The sequence below is a fragment of the Rhinolophus sinicus genome, linkage group LG03 (assembly GCF_036562045.2).
Source record: "Rhinolophus sinicus isolate RSC01 linkage group LG03, ASM3656204v1, whole genome shotgun sequence".
In the NCBI taxonomy this organism is placed as follows: domain Eukaryota; kingdom Metazoa; phylum Chordata; class Mammalia; order Chiroptera; family Rhinolophidae; genus Rhinolophus; species Rhinolophus sinicus.
In genome coordinates this window covers 156579133-156602740 of record NC_133753.1, presented here as the reverse complement: position 1 = coordinate 156602740, position 23608 = coordinate 156579133, and the positions used below count along the sequence as shown (strand labels likewise).

Here is a 23608-nt window from a genome sequence, read left to right as displayed (position 1 = left end):
GCGGAAGAGGAGAGTGGAAGAGACGAGAGGAACAGGGTCGAGAGAGTGGAGGATAGTCATCAGTCGGTCGGTTGGCGGAAAGGCGGACGGCAGGTTGCGCGCCCGGTGAATCCAGCCTCCAGTGAGACCATAGTGGTATGACTCGCGCATCTATGGCTCCGTGCTTGTTCCTTTTTGGCCTCACCATATCCTGCGTTCTTGTGTGGGGAGCCGGAGCAGAGACCCCGCAGGCCGCCCCGCCTGAAAAATGGCGTGGCGAGCAGGCCTCCGTGCACGACAAATGGCGCAGCAAGCAGGGTCTCCCGCACGACACATCCCCATCTTACAGATAAGGAAACAGGCCCAGATAGACTGGAATTTTACACCCTATAAAGAGGGCTTGGATTAGAATTGAGATTTTTCTGGTTCTAACGCTCCTGACCTTTCTAAACATTACCAGGTGTTGTGTAATTGAATTCAGATCCAGGTCCCTCTGTGAATGATGTAAGCCATTTCATTTCTCTTTACATGCAGAAAAATCATATGGTGCAAAGTTACAAATTTGATGATTGGTGGGAAACCATGAGCCAAGGAAGCTAATTGTTCTCTGTAATACAGCTCCCTTATTAGTTCCAATTAATCAGCAGGCAATTTCCCATCTAGCATTTTCGGTTCACAACACAAATGTAACATGAAAAAGTGTTGCTGTATTAACTATAGAAATTTGCATCCTTCCCTATAGAACAGGCATTAAGGAACTCAGTGGTAGAACAGTTCTCAAATTTAACTTCCCTCCTACCAGTATGTTTGTAACTCATTCCTCAAAGTAGTCTTCTTATATTATTCCTCTTTTATTCTACTTCTTACTCCAGTAAATACCGTACACATCCCCTATATCTAGGAAAGCTAGACATGACCATAGCTTTGTTGAACCTCAGTTTCATTACTGTTTGCATATCAAAAGTCAATCAGTCGGCCCAGGTTCAAGTTCTCTGGCAGTTCAGACACCTCAGGACCTGGACTGGAGTCATTAGCACCAACCCTCAGAAAAGCATGCAGCAGCTTCTCACTGAATTCTGAGACTGTGCATTCCAAAAGACAAGATCGTCGTCTCATAACATCACAGGCTGACGGTAGGGCTGCCACTTCCAATACTTGCATGCAGGCAAGCAGTTCAAAAAGAATCTGCTCCCAAGACTGAGGTTGCCTGTGCTCTGTGACGTGCCAGTCAAGTCTGTTCAGATGTGGGGGAAAGAAAGATGGGTTGCATGTGGTTACTCGTTATTGTCCCACACAGCTGTACTAAAAGTCTATTGAGGTTGTGCAGCTGAAAGCGTCTAACAAATATGCATCTGCTGTTTCATTGAGCACTGCACAGAGTTGGCTGTCAGCCGTGGGAGGTGAAGCATGAAGATGTTTGCGAGACCTGAAGCAAGCATGTGGCAGCAAGCAAGTCTTCCTATGTCGGGCTGGCATCACCATATTCTCTAGCCCCGAGCTGTCTAAATCCCTTGCCTGAAAGTTTTGTCCCTTTGGAATACACACACTGTGTTAAACGGTGCTGTGCTGAAGTGACTTTCCTGGGCTGGAGACAGATTTGTTCTTGTTGGGACCGAGGGCAGTTCCTGTGAATGCCCAGCTATGTCCATCAGCACAGCGTCACCCTGTAAGGAGAGTCCCAGCTGCCCGGACGACTGCCTGTTTCAATGGGGGAATTCTTAGAACAGCTATGGCTCCCTCTGTCCTCAAGGAAAAGGAAAGAACAACTCATAAAGCTTGGGCTTGATCATTTGCATTTGAAAACACAAAGCTTAGAAAAAGGCTGTCTTCGTTTTCAGTACCTGTAAATTCCTACAACCGTTGACCTTTTTATTCTTTTTGTCCCTTTGTAAAAACAAAAAAGTCTTGCAACAAAATGCTCATTTTCTCTTTATTGCTCAATACATTGTCATTGAAGCAAATTAAAAAAGCGAGAAAAATGTTTGAATCACTGTAATCCTACAAGCCCTCTGTCATTCTTCAATTTACACAGATTTTGTATTTTTCCAACAAAATGAAATAATAGTTGGCATATTTGGTAACTCTTTTGCTTAGCAATAAATCACAAATATATTTCAGTGTGTATGGGTATACTTCTGCAATGTTATTTATAATGGCTGCATGGCATTTCATTTTATGGCTGTGCCATATTGTTTTCTCTTGTGTGCAAAAAGTAGAGAACCTCAGATGCAGGTTTTTGAGATCCCTCCTACTCCTTTTAATCATTTAATTTATTCCTACATTCCCATCTCTCTCTCCCACTCCATAGGCCGCCATGTTAATGGTTTTTCTTTTCGTTGTCTTACGAAATATAGATATCATTGCTTTGTATGCAGCTACTTTTAATTTAGAAAAATGATCATGTTAATATGTTATTTGAGGGTTGTTGTTTTTCCACCAAGCCGTATATGATGGTTCACAAACTGGCCACCATACCTGGAGGGCAAGGAGAGAGTGAAGAAAAAGGCAAACCACTCCAGATTGGTAGGTAGCAGTTTTTATAAGCAAGGGAACTTACAAAAAGGTTTGTCTTGGGTGATTGCAAGAGAGTAGCTCTCTCTTACCTTCCAGAATCTTCAAAGTGTATATAGAGGCCTTAATAGGGTTCAGTCACATTTACCGTCTAGATGGTGTCAACAACACCTTACTCTCCAGATGCTTCCTCTTTGAAAATAGTTCCCACTGTGGGAACGTTGGGCAGAGAGTATATTCCAAGGACAGGGGAGGGAGTGAGGAGCCTATGATTGCCAGGGTCAGCTGGTGGGTCAATTGGCAGTCATGTCCTCTCAACGACCTCCCACAACACTACATGTTTAATGTTCAGTTACATTGCTATAGCTGTATCTAATCCATTGCTTCTGACTACTTTATAGTACCCCCTGGGGTGTCTTCCATATTTTACCTATCCATTTTCCTAGCGGTGAACACTCAGATTGGGACTTCCTCCTCCATAAATAATGCTGTACTGGATATAATTTTGGAAATGTGAAATTTGCTTGGGATCTATACCCAGAACAGAATTTGTGCTTCACGTATTTAATTTGATTAATTATCGGTACCTGGTCCTAGTGGCTGCACCAGTCTCCACCCACAAGCAGTGCATGCAGTTCCTATAACCCCCCATCCAACCCACACTATTTTCCAGTTTCTCTTTTTGCCAGGCTAATAGATTTAAAATTTGATCACATTGCAGTGTGTATTTCTCTATTTCCTAATAGAATCAACATGTTGATAATGTTGTTATCCCACTCAAGAATATAGAATGTCTCCCTGTTTGTTCAGATCATTCCCTGATTTATTTAATCATTTATCTATCATTGGATATCTAGGTTGTTTCCAAGGATGACAGAGAAAAAGGGAGACCCAAGCTGTTTAGAAAGCCCATGGACCAGCATGAAGGGAGAAGGAGGAGATGGATGGATGCTCCGGTGGCCCCTATCCCCTGCTTACATTTGCAGGATCTAGTATGTCTTTAACAATCAAATGCTTAGAGAATATTATCTCAAGATGGGGCAGGGTGGGGCGAGGGGCAAAAGAAGGATGTTCAATGAAGTGCACTGTTCAAGTTTTCATGGGCAATGATAGCTTTAAAAAAAAAAAATCTGTAGATGAGTTCTTTCCTTTTCTGAGACCCACAATATTTAATATATTATTTCAGAGTGCAAATAGCTGGGCTGGAGTGGGAGTGCATGGGGAGAGGTGAAAGCAGGGTCTGGTGGTGGCAGAGCCTAACAAGCTGCCTGTCAGGATGTCTCACTCTTGGTTTTGAAGGCTTCTTAGCCCTCTTTCCTATTTTATTAGGACATTTCCTCTTACAGAATATGGAGAACTTCTTCAGCTCATTTAACTCATGGAGCCACCACATGCTTTTGCTATTTTTTGGTAAAATTAAGATTAGAGAAGGATTTTACATAAAGTCATTTGGCTGAGACTGGGCAACCCCAGTCTAACAGAATCCCAGTATCTAAGGGGGTACACAGGAATCTGTTTTGTAAAGAATCCCCCAGATGATTCTTCAAACCATTATCTAGGAGCCACACTAGGTTGGCCCATTCCTCTGCAACCTTTAGGCTAATTACCCCCATGTTAGACATTCTAACTCTTACCATATCAGGCACTTGATTCCAGCTCAACACCCCTCACCCCCATCATGACTTGCTTAGAACCAACCACATCTTCCCTTGCTGTAATTCACGTTAATTTTCTCTGCAGCATTCAGAGTAGATAGAGAACAGTGTCAGCCACCCCTTCTTGCATCCTATGCTAATATACAAAAACATTAAAATGCCATTTATTTCATACTTTTGTAAACTTTAAAATCGTAAATGGCACTTATTGAGGAATTAGGCAAGTAGGAATGATATGACAGTTCCCTGGCTTGAAATTTTACAGGCAATGCCTGTGTTTGGTTGGGTCTGTGCTGTGTTCAGTTAACAGTGATGGCTGCAGGCACAGGGGAAAGGTACAATTTGCTCCCACGTAGTGGGTGTTGCAGCTCACGCAGAGAGTCTTCTATGATGGAGGCCAGTCAATTTTTTATGGACTTCAATGCTGTTTGCTTCAGTACACTTTGAAATGCAGGGTCAGCTCACTGAGCTACAACATGCAATAATAACACATTTTTATAGGAGTAGCTTGTCAGAGCAGCAACAACATGTAATACATAAAACCAATAAACACACCATGTCTACAGATTCTATCCTAGTAACCAGGATAAAGCAATAAAATTGACAGCAGCCATCAAAAAGCTCCCTTCCTGACTTTGTAAGGTGAATTTACTGGTGCTGAAAACAGAGGAGCTGTCACAAGCCTTAGATCAGTGTGCAGTTATGGAATAGCACGTTGCATTGCATGGAAGCGATGCATGCCTGGGAAATGCAAGCGAGATGGGCAGCTAACATTTTGCTGGGGCTTGGGACCCTATAGTCCTCAGTGTGATGTAATCCACATCAGAGATATGCTGCAGAATGCTTTAGCTTTTTCCAACCTATACATTAAATATTACAGAGGGCAGTGTGGCTATGAAGTGGTAGGTCAACAATTAATATTTCCTGCCTACAGCTTACATCCTTAAGACAGGAAGAGTTTAAATTTGCTAGAATACACAGGGAACTCAATGGGTTGGTGTTGTCTTAGACTGAATTCTTAGATATGGACTTCCATACTCTGTGATATGAAGGAAGGAAAGGGAAGGGAAAAAGGAAAGAAAAGAAGGAAGGGAGGGAGGGAGGGAGGGAGGGAGGGAGGGAGGGAGGGAGGAAAGAAGGAAGAAAGGAAACAAGGAAGGAAAGAAAGAAGGAAGGAAGCAAGAGAGAGAGGGAGAGAGGGAGAAAAGGGAAGAAAGGCTGGAAGAAACAGCAAAGAAAGAGAAAGAAAGAAGAGGGAGAGAGGGAGGTACCAGTGAGCATGGTTTTTGTATCCTCATGGTCACCACCAGCAATATTTCCCAAAGTTTCCAGAGTTGATCATCTAATTTGCTACAAGCAAATGGACATAATCAACACAACAAAATATCTATGTTTCCTGCCACATTCCTGCCTGAATTCTCAAAGGTAAATGGGTCCTGCATTAGGGTGGGCAGCAGGGGTTGATGCAGTCAGCAGGAGATAGTCTTTCTGGCTTGGAAGTGTTGACTGTCTGACCTTTCTAAACCAATGCTGCCTTCAGGTCTTGGAATAAGGGGCCTTTTCTGTAGCAGCAGTTAGGAAGCTGCCTGGAGGGGGCCCTGCTCTGCACACTTAGAGAGTCTGGCCACAGCAGCCATGCCTACTTCTGCAGTAGGTCGCCTCTGAGCCTGATACCCCACGACAGAGGGCCTTGGGCACTGCCAGACAAAAGACCAATACCAAACAAGCAGTGGCTTGGATTGGCCTTCTCCGAAGGGTACCCCACCAACCTAGACTTGTGAAAGAAATAAAGGTGGCTCAGGGGCTGTGTCTAAATGCCCTCAAATTTTCAGCACTTTCTTTCTCTCGAATACTCCCTCAGGAAAGCTGAGGCAAACTGCCTTCTCAGGCTCCTGTTTTCCCTAATGCTGATATTCAAGGTAATTAAGGCCGTTAACTGTGTAATGTTCCATTTTATTAGCAGAGTAGTGCTCCCTTTGCCCCCTCACCAGGCCCTGGCCACCTAGGGCTCAGAGGGATTTGCTACCCATTCATCTCTGCCACCTCTCTTGGCTTTGAAAGAAGGATGCCTTTGAGCTCAGGAGTTAGTTCGGAGTTAGCTCAGGACAGGGAAACCAAGGTAGAATATCTTGAACACTTCTCCCTGTTTCCAGAAAGTAAAGGGGAAGGAGATGGACGCTTTTGAGTAAAACAGAGGTAATGTGCCTGCTAATAGGCCCTTGGTAAACTGTGGCCTGGGAATTCATTCTCTGGGAATCCTCACTTCTCACCAGTCCTCAGGGCAGCAACAGGGTGAGATGAGTGCAGCACCCACCTTGGGAACTAAATTTAAGGGGGCACCAAAATCAGCAATGAAGATAAGCAATATTTTAATGTAACACGAAACAAAATAAAAACTAACACAAAACCTCTACGCTGAACAAACTCTCAGAATTTTAAACAATGGCAGGACTCGTATTACTAATTTTTCCTTTTACCTCGAGCTCTATTATAGGTCAGCATGGCACTGTTTTGGATCCTGTCTCTGTTTAAAATTTTGATGTTTTATTTATTTATTTATTTATTTATTTATTTGCATTAACTTAAAGTTTTAAAAATATTGCATTGAAATTTTTTTGGCTTGATTACTGAGTTTTTTGGTTCCCCCTTAAATTTTATACCCAAGGCAAGGGCCTCTTACCCTGGCCCCAGCCTTGTGTCCTTAACCCAGAACTTGTGGAAAAACTTGGCTTCCTATCTAGTACTGTACAAAATATCCCCTGAGACTAGCAGGGCATTTGCAGTGAAGATTTATGGCTCCCCTTCACTAGTCCATTTTCTTTCCTGCTTTATCTGAGCATACAGGGGTAAAGAGGAGCTGGTCCCCAAGTTTCCACTTTGTTATTATGTCCCACTGTCATGCCCTTAACCTAAGGGCTCAGAAATTCTGATTGGATATTAATCAAATTTTACTTTGCTATCCAATCAGAATTTCCTAACTATGAGTTACCATCTCTAACCTAAAATTGGTTAAAGAACTTAATCTAGACTTTGTAGGTGCAGCACCTAAGTACAAGAGCGCTCACAGCCGCCACTGCAGACTTGAGAAGATTGAGCCCTGCAGGAGGGTGACCCTTGGCCTTGGGAAGTCTAAGTCATCACCCTGCCGCCTTCCCAGTCCTGTCTCTCTCTGCATTCACGGGTCCTATTCCCTCTTTGTCGCTGCTACTTCCTTAACTGACCCCTGCAACTTCAACAGAAACGGCTTCTCACTCAGTCAGCTTATTGTGTTTCTGACAGACAGCTAGTATGTGGAGATGCTTTCTTCTCTAGATGGCATTGTAAAAGTGCTATCTCAATTGCTGTCCCAGGTGAATCAGAATTTGAGAGCTGGCCTGGGAACCAAACCACTGTTTATCGCATAGTTCCTGTGGGAAAGAAGCTTCAAAGGACCAGACATCCAAATGAGAAGAGCAGCTGGACCACAGCCCACTCGGCTCTATAACGTAAAGAGCAACAACACCAGGTTGACAGAAGGAGGTCCCCTGGTTCTCAGGTGACGGTGGCCAATGCAGCAAAAATCCAGAAAACTTGGGGGAGGGGGATCCCTTTATTTATTTTAAGGGGATGTCTTTATTTATTTATTTTGTGGCTATTTGCAAAGCAGTGGCATTGTGGAGACCTTAGACACCTAAGGATTCATGGAGTCAATTTGATGACAAGATTTATTTCTCAACCTCTTCTTTTAAATTTATTGTGTCTTCCCTTTTTCATTTAAAATGTACATCAAGACTTTATCCCCAACAAGTTTCTCAAAGGGCTACACTATTGGGAACTCAGACCCAAGCACAATGCCTGCATTGTGAGAGGGAGAGTGGGAACTGGGGTCCTCAGCACGACCAAGCCATGGGTGTTGATGGTCTCCTTTTAGGGTCAGGGTGGGAGGCGCTTTGAGGATGTACATGAGTGTGAGGGAGATGGCCTTCTTGTGGGTTATTCCTTTTGCCTTTCCCTGCCATGGGACCTCCCTCAACTTCTACCCACCTTCCATGTGAGGAAAAGGCTCTGTGTCTCTCACAGCTGCGTCTGGCCCTCTGGCTTAATTCGGTTGACTTCCCAGAGAGGTTCATTAGTTCTGAGACTCAGAAAAACACAATAAATCCCCACCCAGCACCGGGAACCAATCTGTAAAGTCTCATCAGTAATAGACAACAGTTCTCCTACTTAGGGCAATTTTGCTGAACACATTTATTTGCCATCTCTAGAAACCTTCAGCACTAAATGTGCTGGTATTTCCACCTAAGAAGGAATTTAACTGAAAAAATGAGCAGAATGGTGAGTAAGAATGAAAATACGACAAGAAAGAAAATGCCCACAGCCGTAATTCCACAAGACAGTTTGACCTCAGACAGCTTAACTCCCGTTAAAGATGGGGGGTTTGCACACACAGTCTCCTCTGAGCCCTCCAGTTTATGCAGGTTTTCTTTGTACCATGTTATGAAATGAATATTTGAGCAAGTGCAGTCCAGGGGATTGTGACTTAAATTAATGGTGCTCTGCTGGGACAAGATGGGGAGGAGATGAGGTGGGATGATGCGAATGCTATTGGCAGCCAGATTGAGGTAGGTCCCCTTCAGGTGGCTAAGAGCACTGATGCTATTTCCTGTCAGGCTGTTGTGGCTTAAGTCTATGTGTCTCATTTTCCCAAGACTGTGGAATGCTTCCTGGTCTACAGAGAGGAGCTCACAGGAAGATAAAATTAGAATTTCCAAGCTACCTACTGTCTGAAGGAGGTTGGTCTTTGAGATGCTCCCATCTTGAAAGCGATTTCCCTGTAAATTCAGATACCGGAGATCCAGTAGGCCTTGTAGAAGGTGCTGATTGCTGGTATTGAGGAGGCAGTGAGAGAGATTCAGAGCCTGCAGGTGAGAGAGGCTTTGGAAAGGACGTTGTGGAGCTTTAACATGCAAGTGGGTGAATGCCAGGTCCAGGAGTTGTAGCTTAGGACATTCTTTGAATGCCTCACTCCGGAGACCGATGGGCATATTGTAGCTCAGGTTTAAGTACTGCAAGTGGGACAGGTTTTTGAGGGGCAGATTGCAGCAGTCAGAAGTCTCTATATTACTGTGACTTAAATCAAGTCTCTGAAGATTTTCTAGTTTTTCCAAACACCCAACACCGAGGTCAAGTTTTCTTAGGTTACCTTTGATATAGAGGTCTGTAAGGGTTGGGAAACTGGCGGCATTGATTTGACACAATTGGTCAAAGTTATTTACATTGAGAACTAGTTTCTTAAGAGAGTTCATGCCTTCAATCCCAGAGGGTAACTCTCTCAAGTGAGTTTCAGTCAGATCCAATTCCTGGAGTCGTGTAAAGCACCGAAAGGTGGTAGCTGACAAGTTAGAGAAATGGTGCTTCTGCAGGTTGATGCTCTCCACAGACATGTCACAAAGTCCTGCAAGCATGTCTGAAGTAAGGTCTCGCTTATCAGTGTCTTCATATGTTCCCAGCCAGAGAGACTGAGTAGTAGAATTCTGTAGGCCTTTTAATATAACAGACAAGTCGAAAGTGCCTCCAAATTTCAAACTTTGGAAAACTTTGGAATGGAAAGCCCCAGGCTCAATGTCTTTAATGTTGTTGCCATTGCAGTTAAGGCTTAGGTTGGTAGCCTGCTTCAGAGAGTTCACATCTTGAGTAGAGAGATAGTGTATAGCATTATTCTGAAAATCCAGAACTTTCAGATTCTGTGTTGGGAAGTTTACTGGGAGCTTAATGGAAGAAATATGGTTGCTTCCAAGATACAAACTTTCCAAGTTTTCCAGATTGTGCACTGGGATAAACTGGAGATTGGATAATCCTGTTTGGATTAAGAAAAGATGCTTCAATGACGTGGGCCCATTAAGTGATGTTTCTGCCATGAATATCAGAGGATTTCCAGTCAACACAATTGTGTTCAATTGATGATGGCTTTGAAAAGTGTTTTCATGTACCCAGTTAATCTGGCATCTTAAAAAGATAATAGTATTTAACAATAATTGATTAGAAAAATGACTCAGTCACAGTGACCTATAGGAACAAAATCGTCATTTGTGTATAGTAAAAACTGAACATTATTATTCAAAATAAAACATAAAAAATCTTTTTCAGTAACCATGATGGCCTGGTGAATGAATTACTAGCCTCGGTTCTGAACATTCTGATTTAGATTTTTCTTCCAGATATCTTGCCCCTTTCGATTGAACTCTCAGAGGTTTGTGTTTGGAATTTAGGGAGTAATTAGTGGTTTGATTGTAGGAAAAATTAAACCATTATTTATTATTTTAAGTAATATAAAACTTGTCATATATAATGCATAACATATAACATATGACATACTATTCATGAATCTGTGCCACTTTGAGCCAGTTACGTTTCTCAACGTCTATTTTTTTCATCTAAAAAGTAGAGAAATAAGGATTACTTTATAGAATGAATGTGAATCAGATGATATATATGAAAAGGTGCCCTGGTGGCGGAGAGCCTGCGTTTAGTGAGCCACATGTACCAGTGGCAGGAGACAAAGCTTGGCAATAGGATAGGAAGTCCTATCAAAAATCTGCAAACGACCAAGACCCTCAAAAGGGATCCTTTCAGTGGGCGACCTTAAAAACAGAAAACTCACAGGGAGAGTCCTTGAAGATATGTGTTTGTCTTGACTTTTGCTCTGAATGGAACAAGAGAAACAATAACAATAAGAGAAGTTTCCTCTGAGAGATTCCCCAACCATAAGCTTCCACTCCTGAGGACTGTGGGCTGAATGTATGCTATTTCTGTGGACCACCAAAAGAAACCCAAGTGGAAAACACAGTTGAAAGTGGATCCAGGATGGTAGTGACTTCAAGTAACTGGCAGAAGTAAATACAAATCTTTTCTGGAGTGATGTGCTTATTTAATTTTTAATAAGGAAAACTTTCAGATGTACATAAAAGTAAAGAGAACAGGACAATGAACCTTCATATGTGTATCACATGGATGCAGCAATTCTCAAGATTTTGCCATATACATTTCTTGGCTTTATCTATTCCCACTCTCTCTCCTGAATTATTTTAAATCGAATCCTAGATTTCCCGTACATAGTGCAGTAGGCATCTCAAAAAAAATAAAAAATAAAAAAATAGACATTTTCGTAGCCATAATGCTATTATCATATGTAACAATATTAATAATTTATTGGTATTATCTAATTCCAGGAAAGCATTTTAAACACAGATTTACACAAAGTTCCAAAAGATAGATGAGCTCAAAATAAAAATTCTCTAAGCACGTAAGGGAAACACATTCTCCAAAGTCAGCAAAAAAAAGAAAAAGAGAAAGAAAGAAAGAATTCTACAGAATCAGGTTTAAAAACAAAGCAGATACCTGAATTATCAGATATATCTGATTATATATGATATATAAAGAACACATGCTATGCCTGATATATATTATCAGAATATATGATAAATGACTATGTTTATATCAAACATGTTTGACAGGTTAATAAAAAGTAAGAGCCAACAGGAAAATAATATTAAATAATTAAAATAATATTAAAACTGGTGTGCTATATTTGTAAAATGAGAAATCACTGAAACTTATTGAAATGGAACAAGTTAATAAATGAAATTAGAAAGCCAGTGTATAGTCTGTACAGGAGATTAAACACAACTGAAGAAGAGTATTAATGGACTAGAAGCAAATATAACAAAATTACTTAGAATATAGTCCATAAATCCAAAGAGATAGGAAGCAAGAAAAAATACATTAAGCTATATGAAGGATGAGTGAAAAGAAGCGATATAAGTCTAATCAGCGATCCAGAGGAAATAAAAGAGAGACTGGGGGCAAGCCAAGGTTCAAACAGATCACGGCTAGCATATTTTAGAATTGACAAAAAACACTAGTCTCATGTTCAAGGAGCCCAACAATCTCCTCAGCGCATCATTGTATTGTTATAGCATGCCAAAGACAAAGAGAAGCTATTGAAAACTTCTAGAGAGGAAAAGATAGATTGCCTTCAGGTGAATAATGATTAGACAGATAGATGACTGCCCAGCAGCAATAATGAAAGACAGCAATGATAGCATCGAAGGGATGAAAAATACATAAATAAATAAATAAATAAATAAATAAATAAATAAATAAATAACTCAACACAGAATCATATGTCAGAAAATACTCTCTTCTAAGAATCAAAGTGAAATAAAGACATTTTCAGAAAAAAAAACAACAACAAAAAAAACAGGGGCGTTTCCTGCTAACAGACTCTCACTAAAGGTGTTTCTAAGGATGTACTTCAGGAAAAAGAAAAATTATTTCAGAGAGCAAAAGCTGGAAAGCAAGATGAAATAATGAGCAAAGAAAATAGAAGACATGTGGATAAAGCTAAAGGCACAACGACTGTTTAGAGCAATAAAAATGGTGTCTAACTTGTGACCAGATAAAAGGCAGGGTAAGGTGAGGGAGCAGAGAAAGAGGATTTTAGAAAGCATGAGGTCATACTATTATCACTTTTTGGAAGTAAAAGAAGAAGAAGCTTAGAGCCCTCCAGCTAGAAAAGCTCTCCTGGTCCACACACTCCCTAAACATGCTGTCAAGTTCATTTCATCTAAAAATGAGAAATGATAAAGGACAGAGAAAGTCAGTTTTCTTGGTGCATGATAGGTAGGTAGCAGAATTTTTGTCTCTTATCTGAAAGGGCAAAGCTTTCTCTCAAGTTTTCTAAGCATGTGCACATGGCGTCTTGGCTCGGGACATGGCCTGTTGTCATTTGGGAGACTGGACTGGTTGTCAGGAGAGCAGAGTTCCCGTTTCCCTGCTCTGTGATCTTAAGCAAGCTCACAAAATCTCCCTGAACCTCAATTTCTTCATCTAATGTGAGTCAGACGGTCATATTTACCATGCTTCCCTCAGAGTGGTGGTTGTGCAGATGATATAGTATTATGGTGTGAATGCTCTCCTCTCCTGCTCTGCAGAAGCTTAAGTTGAACAATCAAAGAAACAGAGCTGCTACAAGGGGTACAGACTCCATCCACATACAGAACCCTTTCTCCCTCTTCCAGGCACACACATATGCTGCATTTCCCTTTTGTTTGCTTTCCTTATTTTCCTGTGATACTTCTGCCCACTGCTTCACAAGCACTAGTTCAGCATTTGCAATCCTGATTCTGCCTCTAAAACCAAATAATAGAAATTTTGCCCTAGTTTGTAGGAAAAAAGTTAGAAGATTGTGTGCGTGTGTGTGTGTGTGTATGTGTTTCTCCTGCAGATTTTTCTTAAAATGTTATTACCCAATGGTGGAATATAATATGGCATCTGATTTAGTACAAGATTTGTTTTCAGTTTTGTTATCAATATTCCTTAGAACTTAAATAGCACTACTGACCCAATTTAAGCATACAGGATAAGGAGATTATCTCTGTGCCTCCCAAAAGATCCTGAAAACAATTGAAATGCAAGTCGTGTTATTACTTAAGTAAAACATAAACCAGACACACGGAACTCAGACACATACCTGGTTAAGTCCAAAAAGATAAGATCTATGAGTCTGCTGAAAGTTGTAACTTGAATTGTGGGCAAGAAATTAAAGCCAAATTCCAAAACTTCTGTTGTGTTTGGTAGAGTGTCAGGAATGCCTCTGAGACCTAAATTTTCACAGTTGTAGGTTTTGTTGGCTTCCTTCTGATAAGAGAAACAATGTAAGTTGATATCAGACTTCATACTTTGATTGACTAGCAAAATTAAATATATACGAGGTCAGACAATTAAGTTCGCAAACTCATCCTAGAAAAAGTACTGCATGCCTCATTGCTGAATATCACTATGGTCACTTTCAAAGCACTCCCCTTGGGAAGTTATGCACCAATGCCAGTGCCTAGTCCACCTGTCAAAGCAATTTTGGAACTTTTTCTGAAATGGCCATCAGAGCTGTCATCATATTACCCTTGATGTCATGAATGTCATCAAATGTCTTCCTTTCAATATTTCCTTTATCTTCGGGTAAAGAAAGAAGTCATTGGGGGCCAGATCAGGTGATTAGGGAGGGTGTTCCAATACAGTGATTTGTTTACCGGCTAAAAACTACCTCACAGACGGTGCCATGTGAGCTGGTGCGTTGTCATGATGCAAGAGCCATGAATTGTTGGCGGAAAGTTCAGGTCATTTTTGTCTCTTTTTCACACAGCCTTTTCAGCACTTCCAAATGGTAAACTTGGTTAACTGTTTGTCCAGTTGGTACAAATTCATAATGAATAATCCCTCTGACAACAAAAAAGGTTAGCAACGTCGTGGCAACAAGTTCACAAACTTAACTGTCACACCTCATATGTTATCTTTTGAGCAGCAATCCCACTTCTGGGAGTCTTTATGAAATACCTACTTTCAAAAACACAAAGTGACTTATGCATAAGGTTATTCATTTTAGCATTTTTTTGTATTAGCAAAAGATTGACAATACCAGATTATCCTTCAGTGTAGGATTAGTTTAACAAAATACAGGACATTCACAAAATGGAATCTTCACCAGCTGAAAACGAAATGAGTAAGATGTCCACACGCTGATATGGGGTGATATCCAGGTATACTTTGCAGTGAACAAAGATAGGGACCAAATGTACATATTGTGTGTTTAGAGTCAATGGTATGTAGTACATAGTATATTGTAGCTACATTTTCATTAAGAAAGTATGTGTGTATTTTCTTATATTTGCAAAAAGAAACCATAAAAAAAAAAATCCAAAACTGGTTTTCTTGCAGGGGAGGGAAGAAACCAGATAAAGGAGCAGGAATAGAAACAAGACTTCCCTGAATATATTTTGTTATATAGTTTTGATTTTGGATGTATGAAAATGTTTTATTTCAGTTTGAAAGCAAATCAACTCTAGATGAGCATCAACAAAATTAGGCAATGAGACAGTACATACTTCCTGATGTGATACAATATTAGGTACACAGTACCACCTATGAGATATTCTTGTCTCCCTCCACCCTCCACCCCCCACACAAAAAAATTAAAGCTTGAATCCAGTCAAGACTTTAGGCCTAACTTCCAGTCTACAAGTGATGTGGGGGATTTAAGTTAAACAGCACCACAAGGTAGCAATCAACCAAATGCAGAAGACACGATATCCTATAGAACAACTGACTGTTTTCTCATCATGTGAATGATGTGGGTGGAATTGGAGGAGAGGGGAATGGGAAGTGAGGAGACTGCTCTTGTAAAAAGAGACAGATATAAAAGCTACTTAAGAGACATAACCAAAAAATAATAGAGTCACCCTTGTTTAGATTCTGATTCAAATAAAGCATTTAGGAAAAGACATTTTGTAGACTATCAGGAAACGTTGAATGGGGATAGGATATTAGAGTATACTAAAGAATTATACATTTTGTTAATGATAAAAGAAATGTTCTTATTTTTTCTAAATGCATTTTGAAATATTTAGGGGAAAAATGACACCATTTTTGAAATTTGTCTTAAAGTATTCAGGCAAAAATGGAGGGGAGGAGTGGATGGATGAAATTAGTAAGCAAAATATGGATGTTTGTTGAATACTGAGTGATACATAGTATATGAAGATTCTTTGTAACTAACTACATTTGTTTATGTTTTGAACTTTTCTTAATATAACATTTAAATGAACTAGTTGTGTGGCACAGATCTTAGATCATGGGACCGTGCGATCTTGAAGTGTGAATTAATTTTGGATTTCTGAAACTGCAGGGTACTGATCCCAGACCCTAGCATTTGGGTACATAAGCTCAGTGGGACCACCAGATCCTGTGTCCCAGGAGAGTCCTAAATTCAGAAGTCTACCAGTCACTGCTTGTTAGATGCCCTAACTCAAGTTGCAAATCTTGGACTAACTAGGTAAAAATGGGAAGGAGTCGGTTAGAAGTCTATAGAATTATGGGGTCATAATTTATGTGTATGATGCCTTAGGATAAAGGGTATACCTTTAAAGGGTATACCTATGCAGGTATGAAGGCCTTATGGAGTCTATTTTGTAGGTAGAGGCTCCAAGGAAAGAAAGAAATGTTCTCCAGGAAAAGCTCACTGGGACACCATCTCTCAGGTCATCTCAGGCTCCGTGTGGTTTCATCCAACCTTTCAGAGCCTGCCTTTCCCCTGACCACACAGTGGTCTCACGAGAAGCCCCATTGAGACTGCTCTGCTTTGGGAAAGTCCTGCAATCAAACTCTAGATAGCAGATTTCCTCATACTGAGTTGCACACAGACCTGCTTAGCTAGAAACAGAAGACTGCACACATCCTCCTTCACTCTGAAGCGTGATGTTTTAAAGACGTCACCATTGTAATTGCTTTCTGCTTTGCTCACTCCACCTCCTGCTCAGTGCTGCACTCTTTTGTAGTTATGGTAAGCACGCTCATCTACAGGAAATCACTGGTTTTCTTCTATATTGTGACAATATTGCAAATGTCACTGATGAAAACGCCATATTTATATTTATTTGTAATTCATTTTTTGTTTTATGGACCCAAAGTCCTCTAGGCACTGCCACAAATCCCCCTAATGTCCTTGAATGCACATTTTGCATTTACAACTTAGATTTAGCTCACTGGTGGGGAAAAAATACATGTTGGTAGACCCCTTTTTGGTGCCCATGAGCATGGACAACCCAGCGGGAAAATGTATGTATAGCTGCTATCCCCGTAGCTGCTAAGGTTCAGATTAGCTTTGAGAGGACATTTTTCTATTCTGGTCTCCACTGGCATAACTTGGAGAAAGGGGCCTTTTCTCAATTTGTCTTGCTCTATTTTGGCCCCACAGCAAAAGGCTCCATGTTGGCAATTCCCTCATCTTGAATATATAAGTCCCCGTGACACCTAAATTATTCGTCTTTTGTTTTTTTACTAAGCACTTCACTGTATTAATGTGATTCAGAAAGTTGAAAATCCAGCAGAAACCCTATTGAGCCAGTGGTTTGAGAGAGCTTCCAGCAAAAGGAAAGGCAGGCAAATAAAGTAGCGCAGTCTGAGCTCGGTGAGAAACCAAGGACCAGTGGATTTAATGCTACCGAGGGGGACTGGGAAGCCACCAAGAGCTGTTCATCTCTAGTTGGGGAGAAGCTGCCGTGAACTGTTTGCCCTTGATTCCTGGGAGAAAGAGGCAAATGACAAAAACTGTAGCTTATAAGAGAATTTAAAAAGCAAACACATTTCAGAGAACGCGCTGGCCTCCACACACAAATTTTACACACGTGGCCTCTCCCTTTGGCTTTCATGCACACTCCTGCACAATCAAAACCACCATTTCAGATATTACAGATGGTGATGCCAAACTCCTCATGCTCTCAAATCATTTCAGCAGCACTTAATTGCTTTCAGCCTATTGTATTTTTTAAGGCAGAAAGTACATGTGCACACGTACACACACACACACACACACACACACACACACACTTGTTCTCATTCTTTTATTTTTGAGAGTAAACTGCAGATGCCATGACCTTTCTCCCCTAAATCTCTTTTTAAAAAGATATTCTCTCTACAGTCATAGTGCCATTCCCAAAAATTCTGATTATTTAACATTGGTGCGATATTATTATTACATAGTCTACATTCAAATTTTACCAATTGTCCCAATATTGTCTCTTATAGTAATTTTTGCTCTTCCAATCTAGCATCACACATTACATTTATTTTTCATGTCTCTTTAGTCTCCTTTAATCTGAGATAATTCCTCCAGCCTTTCATTGTCTCTCATGACATCCTTTTTTTTTTTTTTTTTTTAATGAATACAGGCTTGTAGTTGACAGGATGTCCCTCATTTGGGTTTTCTTCTCCTTCTCTTTCTCCTTCTCCTTTTCATCTGTCCTCATGACTTGATTCAGCTGACACAGTTTTGGCAGAAATACTATGTCAGTGAGGTTGTGTGTCTTTCTTGCTGTCAGTATTCTTATCAAGACTTTTTGAGAGTGAGTTCTGATAGTACAGCACAGGATTGCAGGACAGCAGAACGATAAAGTCCCAGAAAGGAAACGCACAGGATGCAGAAAGGGAATACAGTGTGCCTGTTGCCACTGCCCAGGGCTGGGCTGGAAGGCAGGGCCACGTGCTCAGTTGCTTTTCCAGGCAGACACCTACCCCTGCTTTCGCAGCCCATGTGGTTGTGGTTTCTCTGAGCTCCATGTGGCCACTTCCTCTAAACGCAGCCTTCATTCTCTAGACCTCCGTATGGGGTCAATTTCCAAAGTCACTTCCTCACTCTTCTACTTTGGCTGGTTCTATTGCAGACAGTACCTTTCTGCATGTGAACTCATGCAACCAGCAGGATGGTGCAAGGCTACTTGGTATTCAGGACAACTGCCCCTTGCCCACCCCCATTCCGAGTCGTGGGACATTAACTCAGAAACACTGTGTGCTGGGACCTACACCAACCTCTGGTCTCATGTCAGAGCTGTGCCTTTTACACAGAGCAGGACTCCCAAGTGTTACATCTATGTTTGCAATTCCTTTTCCCTACAGATACTTATTTGCATTTTTTCAATCAGGATCTTATTTTGCTTCTTTCTGCTGTATCTCTGACTCCCTGCTGTCCCACTGTATGTTCTCTTCTCGCAAGTGTTGAAATCATTTTCTAATTTAGAATCCTTTGAGTTTGACTCTAGTGGTGATTCCCACCTTTTCGGATGTCTCATCTGCACTTGGCACATGCAGCAGCCAGCTCCTCCATGCACAAGAAATCGAGACGCTGAACCCTAGCCCTCCCCCCCCACTCTCTCCCCCCAGTGTTAATCACTCCTCTACCCAGAGATAGCAATCTGACTGAGTCGAGTCCCAGAGTAACAGTTATTCTCTCCAAATAAAACAAAACAATCCCAAGAGAGCATAGTCTAAAAACTGATGTCAATCTGAATCCTCCAGACAAAGGGCATTCCAATTATGTGCAGTTCATTTTGTGTTTGTCTCCAGTCAGACTGCGCGGGTTCAAATCCCAGCTCTCAACCACCAAGCTGTGTTCTCTGAGCCTCCTTTTCCCCCAACTGTAGATGGAGGACAATAACGCCTCTTCACAACCCTGAGGATTAATTGGCTAATATATGTCAAGCACTCCCAAGGGGAGTTAGCATTTCTCTGGACCATCACAGCATCATGTCATTATATAGAGCTGTTGGGAAACCCTTGTATCCATGAACTATAAATGAGTTCTACTAAGCACCCATCCCTCCGCCCATACCTAGGACCGAAGGACTGTCTCCTACAAAACACGGAATTCCAGCTATGCTTGGCATATTTGTCAGCCTCCAAAGACTTGGTCATGGGTCTAATTTTGTTACTTATGATACAGAGAGAGAGAGAGAGAGAGAGAGAACATGCAGTATTTAACAGGAAAGATTCTATATGGAGTGCTTATTGTATTACTTTTAGAACTTTCCTAGGTTTGAAATTTGTTTCAAACAAAATGTTTTATTAAAAAATTCATCTCGACTCCTACCTCACTTGATATGCAAAAATAATTCCAGATGGGCTATAGATCTAACTGTAAAACCTAGAATTAGAAATCAATACAAAACAATAAAACTTCCAGAAGAAAACATAGGATAATATCTTTTGGGGGTAGGTGAAAATTTCTTAAACAGGACAGAAATGTACTGAAAGTAAGGGAACCATGTTAAATCAAGCTACACTATAATTACGGACTTCTGTTCATCGAAAGGTGTCATTAGGAGAGTGGAAAGGCAAGCCACAGAGTGGGAGAAGATATTTGCAATCTCATTAAGGACATGTAGCCACAGTACATAAAGCACTCTTACAAATCAATAAAAAAAAAGACAGACACCTAAAAGAAAATGGGCAAAAGACTTGAAAAGTCACACACACACACACACACACACACACACACACACATCCCACAAGGATATGCATATGGCCAACAAAAGTATTCAAATGTATTCAATTTAATTATCCATCAAGAAAACAAAAATTAGATCCTGGTGAAATACCACTACCCATCCATCAGAATGGGTTTTTTAAACAATAGCAAATGTTACTGAGGCTGTGGAGCATTCAGAACTCATATACATTGCTGATGAGTGTAAATGGGTCCCAACACTTTGTTAACTGGCGATGTCTACTATAGGTAAGCATGTGTAGGCCCTGTAACCAAATGCATCCACTCCCTGCTCTACACCTAGTAAGGATTTGTGCATTTGCTTGCTGAAGACATAGATAAGCATTCCAAAGCAACAGCACTCATCATAAGCCAAAAATTTGAAAACAATGCAAAATTCCATTAACGATAGAATGAATAAATAAATGGTGGCTTGCTATTCACAATACCATTCAGCGATGAAAATAAACAAGTAATTGCTTCACATACCATCATCAATAAATCTCATATATTTGCTGTTGAGTGAAAGAAGCCAGACATGGAAGAGTACATGCTACATGATCTCATGTATGTAAGATTCACAAAGAGGCAAAACCAATCTATGACAATAGTGTATTGAGTGTTCTTGGGGGCTTGTGACTAGGCCGAGGTGTGAGGGGGCTGCTGAGGTGCTGAGGACTTTCTGTTTCTTGATCTGTGTGCTGGTCACATGAATGTTCACTTAGTGAAAACTCACCGAACTGGACGCGTAGGATTGGTGAACTTTTCTACATGTATGTTTTACTTGAATAAAAAGTTTCCTAAACTCAAAACAAAGCAAAACAAAACAAAACAAAAACCTTGTTTTCAAGATAGGGCCTGATAAGCTGATGGAGGTCACGTGAACCTATATACAGTCTGTGGTTAGTTATGCTAATGCTAGAGAGGAACAACTAAAGAGGAAAGGAAAGCAAGGGGGAGGGATGGGAAAACGGGGGGTCATTTGCATTTGAAAAAGGACCAACTCTAAGGCAAAAGCTTCCTCTCCCACCACTCCCACTTTTATCCCACTTGCCTGCAGTTGCTGGTCCTACCTTCTAGAACAAGCTCTCGTCCATCTTTGTATCTCCCAGTAACCTCCTCAGTACTCATGTAGAGTGAAGGCTCAATACACCGTCTTAGAATCTTGCCGCCAAGAGCTCATACATGATAGAGGAGGCCAAGGAAAATGCAGGTCCAACGTTAATCAAATAGGTCCCAGGGCATTTAAAATCGGAGTATGTTCAGAGGGCTGCAGATAGGTGGTTATATTAAGTTTCAAACAAACTTACCCAAAAAGAAAAGCACTGACTGCAGCACAGGGCCAGGCTTGGAGATCCTGGGAACCTCAGCACTACTCTTGCCACCTGAATCTCACAGAAGACCCTGGAACAGGCAGCAAAAGGACTAGGGTGCTCTCCCTGCCTCTTTTTCCTTCCCTCTGCCAAACAGGAGCCATTTGCAAAAAGGGACTGGCAGCTCTGGGGCCTGGTGTCCTCAGTAGGAAGCTAGACTGGACCAGTGTTTCCATGGGCTTTCCAATTCTCCCAGGACTCTCTTGTGGGCTTCAGAAAAGCTGATGGGGCTTTGCAGGAATGTGGGGATTTGAGAGTTGAACTAGTAGGCTTAAGAATGTAGCATTTTAAAAAGCCTGCTTCCCAATGAGCTGGGATGTAATGGTGATATTATCCTATCTGGGGTTGTAGGAGATGAATGACAGACCTACTTGATCCCCACTCCTACCTTCTCATCAGGCCACCTACATGTTTGTGTGAAACTGACCTTTCAACCTGCATGAGGAGATAGCCTTCTGGGGCTGACAGAAACCTCTTAGTCGCCCCTTCTGTTATGGGCTGAATTGTGTCCCCCCAGATCCATATGTTGAAATCTTATCCCGAGTACCTCAGAATGAGACTTTATTTGGAATTAGGATCTTTAAAGAGGTAATTAAATTAAGATAAGGTCATTAGGGTGGGCCCTAATCCAATATGACTGATGTTTTTATAAGAAGAATAAATTTGGAGGCAGACACATACAGAATGAAGACCATGTGAAGACATAGGGAGAAGATGGCCATCATCCAACCAAGGAGAGAGGCCTCAGAGGAAACCAACCTTGCCCACATCTTGATCTTGGCCTTCCAGCATCCAGAACCGTGAGAAAATAAGTTTCTGTGGTTTAAGCCACCCAGTCTGTAGCACATTGCTACCAGCTTTAATTTCCCCGGGGCATGGTGCCTCCTCTTGGTCTGAGCCCATCCTGATTCCATCTGAATAGCCGACTAACAAGGTTCTGTTCTTGTCCGCCTCCAGGCCTATTCCAGTCCTGCCTGGGATTCTTGTTCTTGCCTGGCAGGCCTTTGCCCTGCTTTCCCTTATCGTTTTCCTCTCTGTGGCTCTCAAGCACCACCTTTCTACATCCTGCTTCTCCTGCCTCCACTTCTGCTTTCAGCCCCAAGCTAGGAATGCAGCCCACCTACCCACAGACTGATGGTTCTTCCTGTCCCCGGTCTTTGGCCAACAGGCCATGTGGTGCTGCACACTTGCTGGGGTCAGAGACGGTGCGATGAAAGTTGAAGCCTGTTAGAAGATGGCAAGAGACTAAGGTCCTTCTCTTTTCCTTCTTTCGCCACCCCCTCCAAGAACTTCCCACAGGTTGGTAAATATTATTATGGTCCAAAACAGAAGGTGCAATTTGGCTCTGTTCTCGGATGTCACTCCTGTGGGTTAGGAAAACAGATGGACGGCTGTCCAACTCGAGCGCCAGACTCATTCAGAATGCTCTTCGTATGCTCTAAAACCTGGCATAGGTCATCTTTACTATTCCCCACCCTGAGAGCCAGGAAACCGAAGGACTGTTTGGGATAGTGGCCATGTGCTAGGATGTTGGACAAACAGCTCCTCTGTGCTGGAAGCAGGTTTGCAGGGCTGCTCTTTGCACTGGGACCCTGTTGATATTTTATGTCTCAATTAGGATTATTTTGGGGGAAATTGTTTGCAGAAGAGGAAAACTCTCACTTATTCCTACTAAGAATCTACGTTATCCCCCCGACTGAGCTCTTTGGCTCCTTTTCAATAATAAAACAAAGCACAACACAAAACCTTCTACACACCGTGTGCCTTTTCCGAGACAGTAGATGTTGGGATGCCGAGGCTCAGCAGAGACTGCAGGCTGAATCTCAACATTTCCAGGCAGTTTAATTTAGATAATAAAGACAAGAAGTTTGGACTCACCTCTGTGCAATTCTTATCCAAGGAGGTGATGACTTTACAGCTGGCAGAAAACAGCACCACAAACAGGAAGCAGCTGACAGGGGGAGCCATCAGGGGACCAATGCCACCCCAGCTTAGGGGGCTTCTCTAATGCCTGGAACTGAGAAATCGAATCAAGCTATGATGGCCTCAGAAATTCAGCAGCCAGAGAGGTGTTCAGAATGGTGACCTCAAAACAAGAAATACTCTTGACTGCTCAGCATTTGATGGCTCTGTGCTGCAGAAAAAGGGAAGTCCCTTTGCATACCACCCATCCTTGCCAAAAATAGCTGAGGACCCAGCCCTGGGATGGTCTAGTGCATTTCCTGGCAAACCCAAATCAG

The 23608-nt window shown here is 41.7% G+C and overlaps 1 protein-coding gene across 5 annotated transcripts; it reads right to left on the bottom strand.

Annotated features, from left to right (window-relative positions):
• Positions 1 to 7831: 7831 nt before the first annotated feature.
• Positions 7832 to 23475, bottom strand: CD180 (CD180 molecule). 5 transcript variants are annotated; one of them, XM_074328877.1, is made up of 6 exons: positions 23247 to 23381; positions 22493 to 22592; positions 21306 to 21399; positions 21069 to 21173; positions 13657 to 13823; positions 7832 to 10130 (listed from the first exon to the last, which is right to left on the bottom strand). In XM_074328877.1, the coding sequence occupies exon 6, from the start codon at positions 10040 to 10042 to the stop codon at positions 8402 to 8404; it is 1641 nt and encodes a 546-aa protein (XP_074184978.1). In that variant the 5' UTR covers positions 10043 to 10130; positions 13657 to 13823; positions 21069 to 21173; positions 21306 to 21399; positions 22493 to 22592; positions 23247 to 23381; the 3' UTR covers positions 7832 to 8401. The 5 variants fall into 5 exon arrangements, with proteins under 5 accessions (XP_074184978.1, XP_074184979.1, XP_074184976.1 ...); XM_074328878.1 differs by lacking the exon at positions 21069 to 21173; XM_074328875.1 differs by lacking the exon at positions 21306 to 21399 and having other exon boundaries at positions 21069 to 21265.
• Positions 23476 to 23608: the final 133 nt, after the last annotated feature.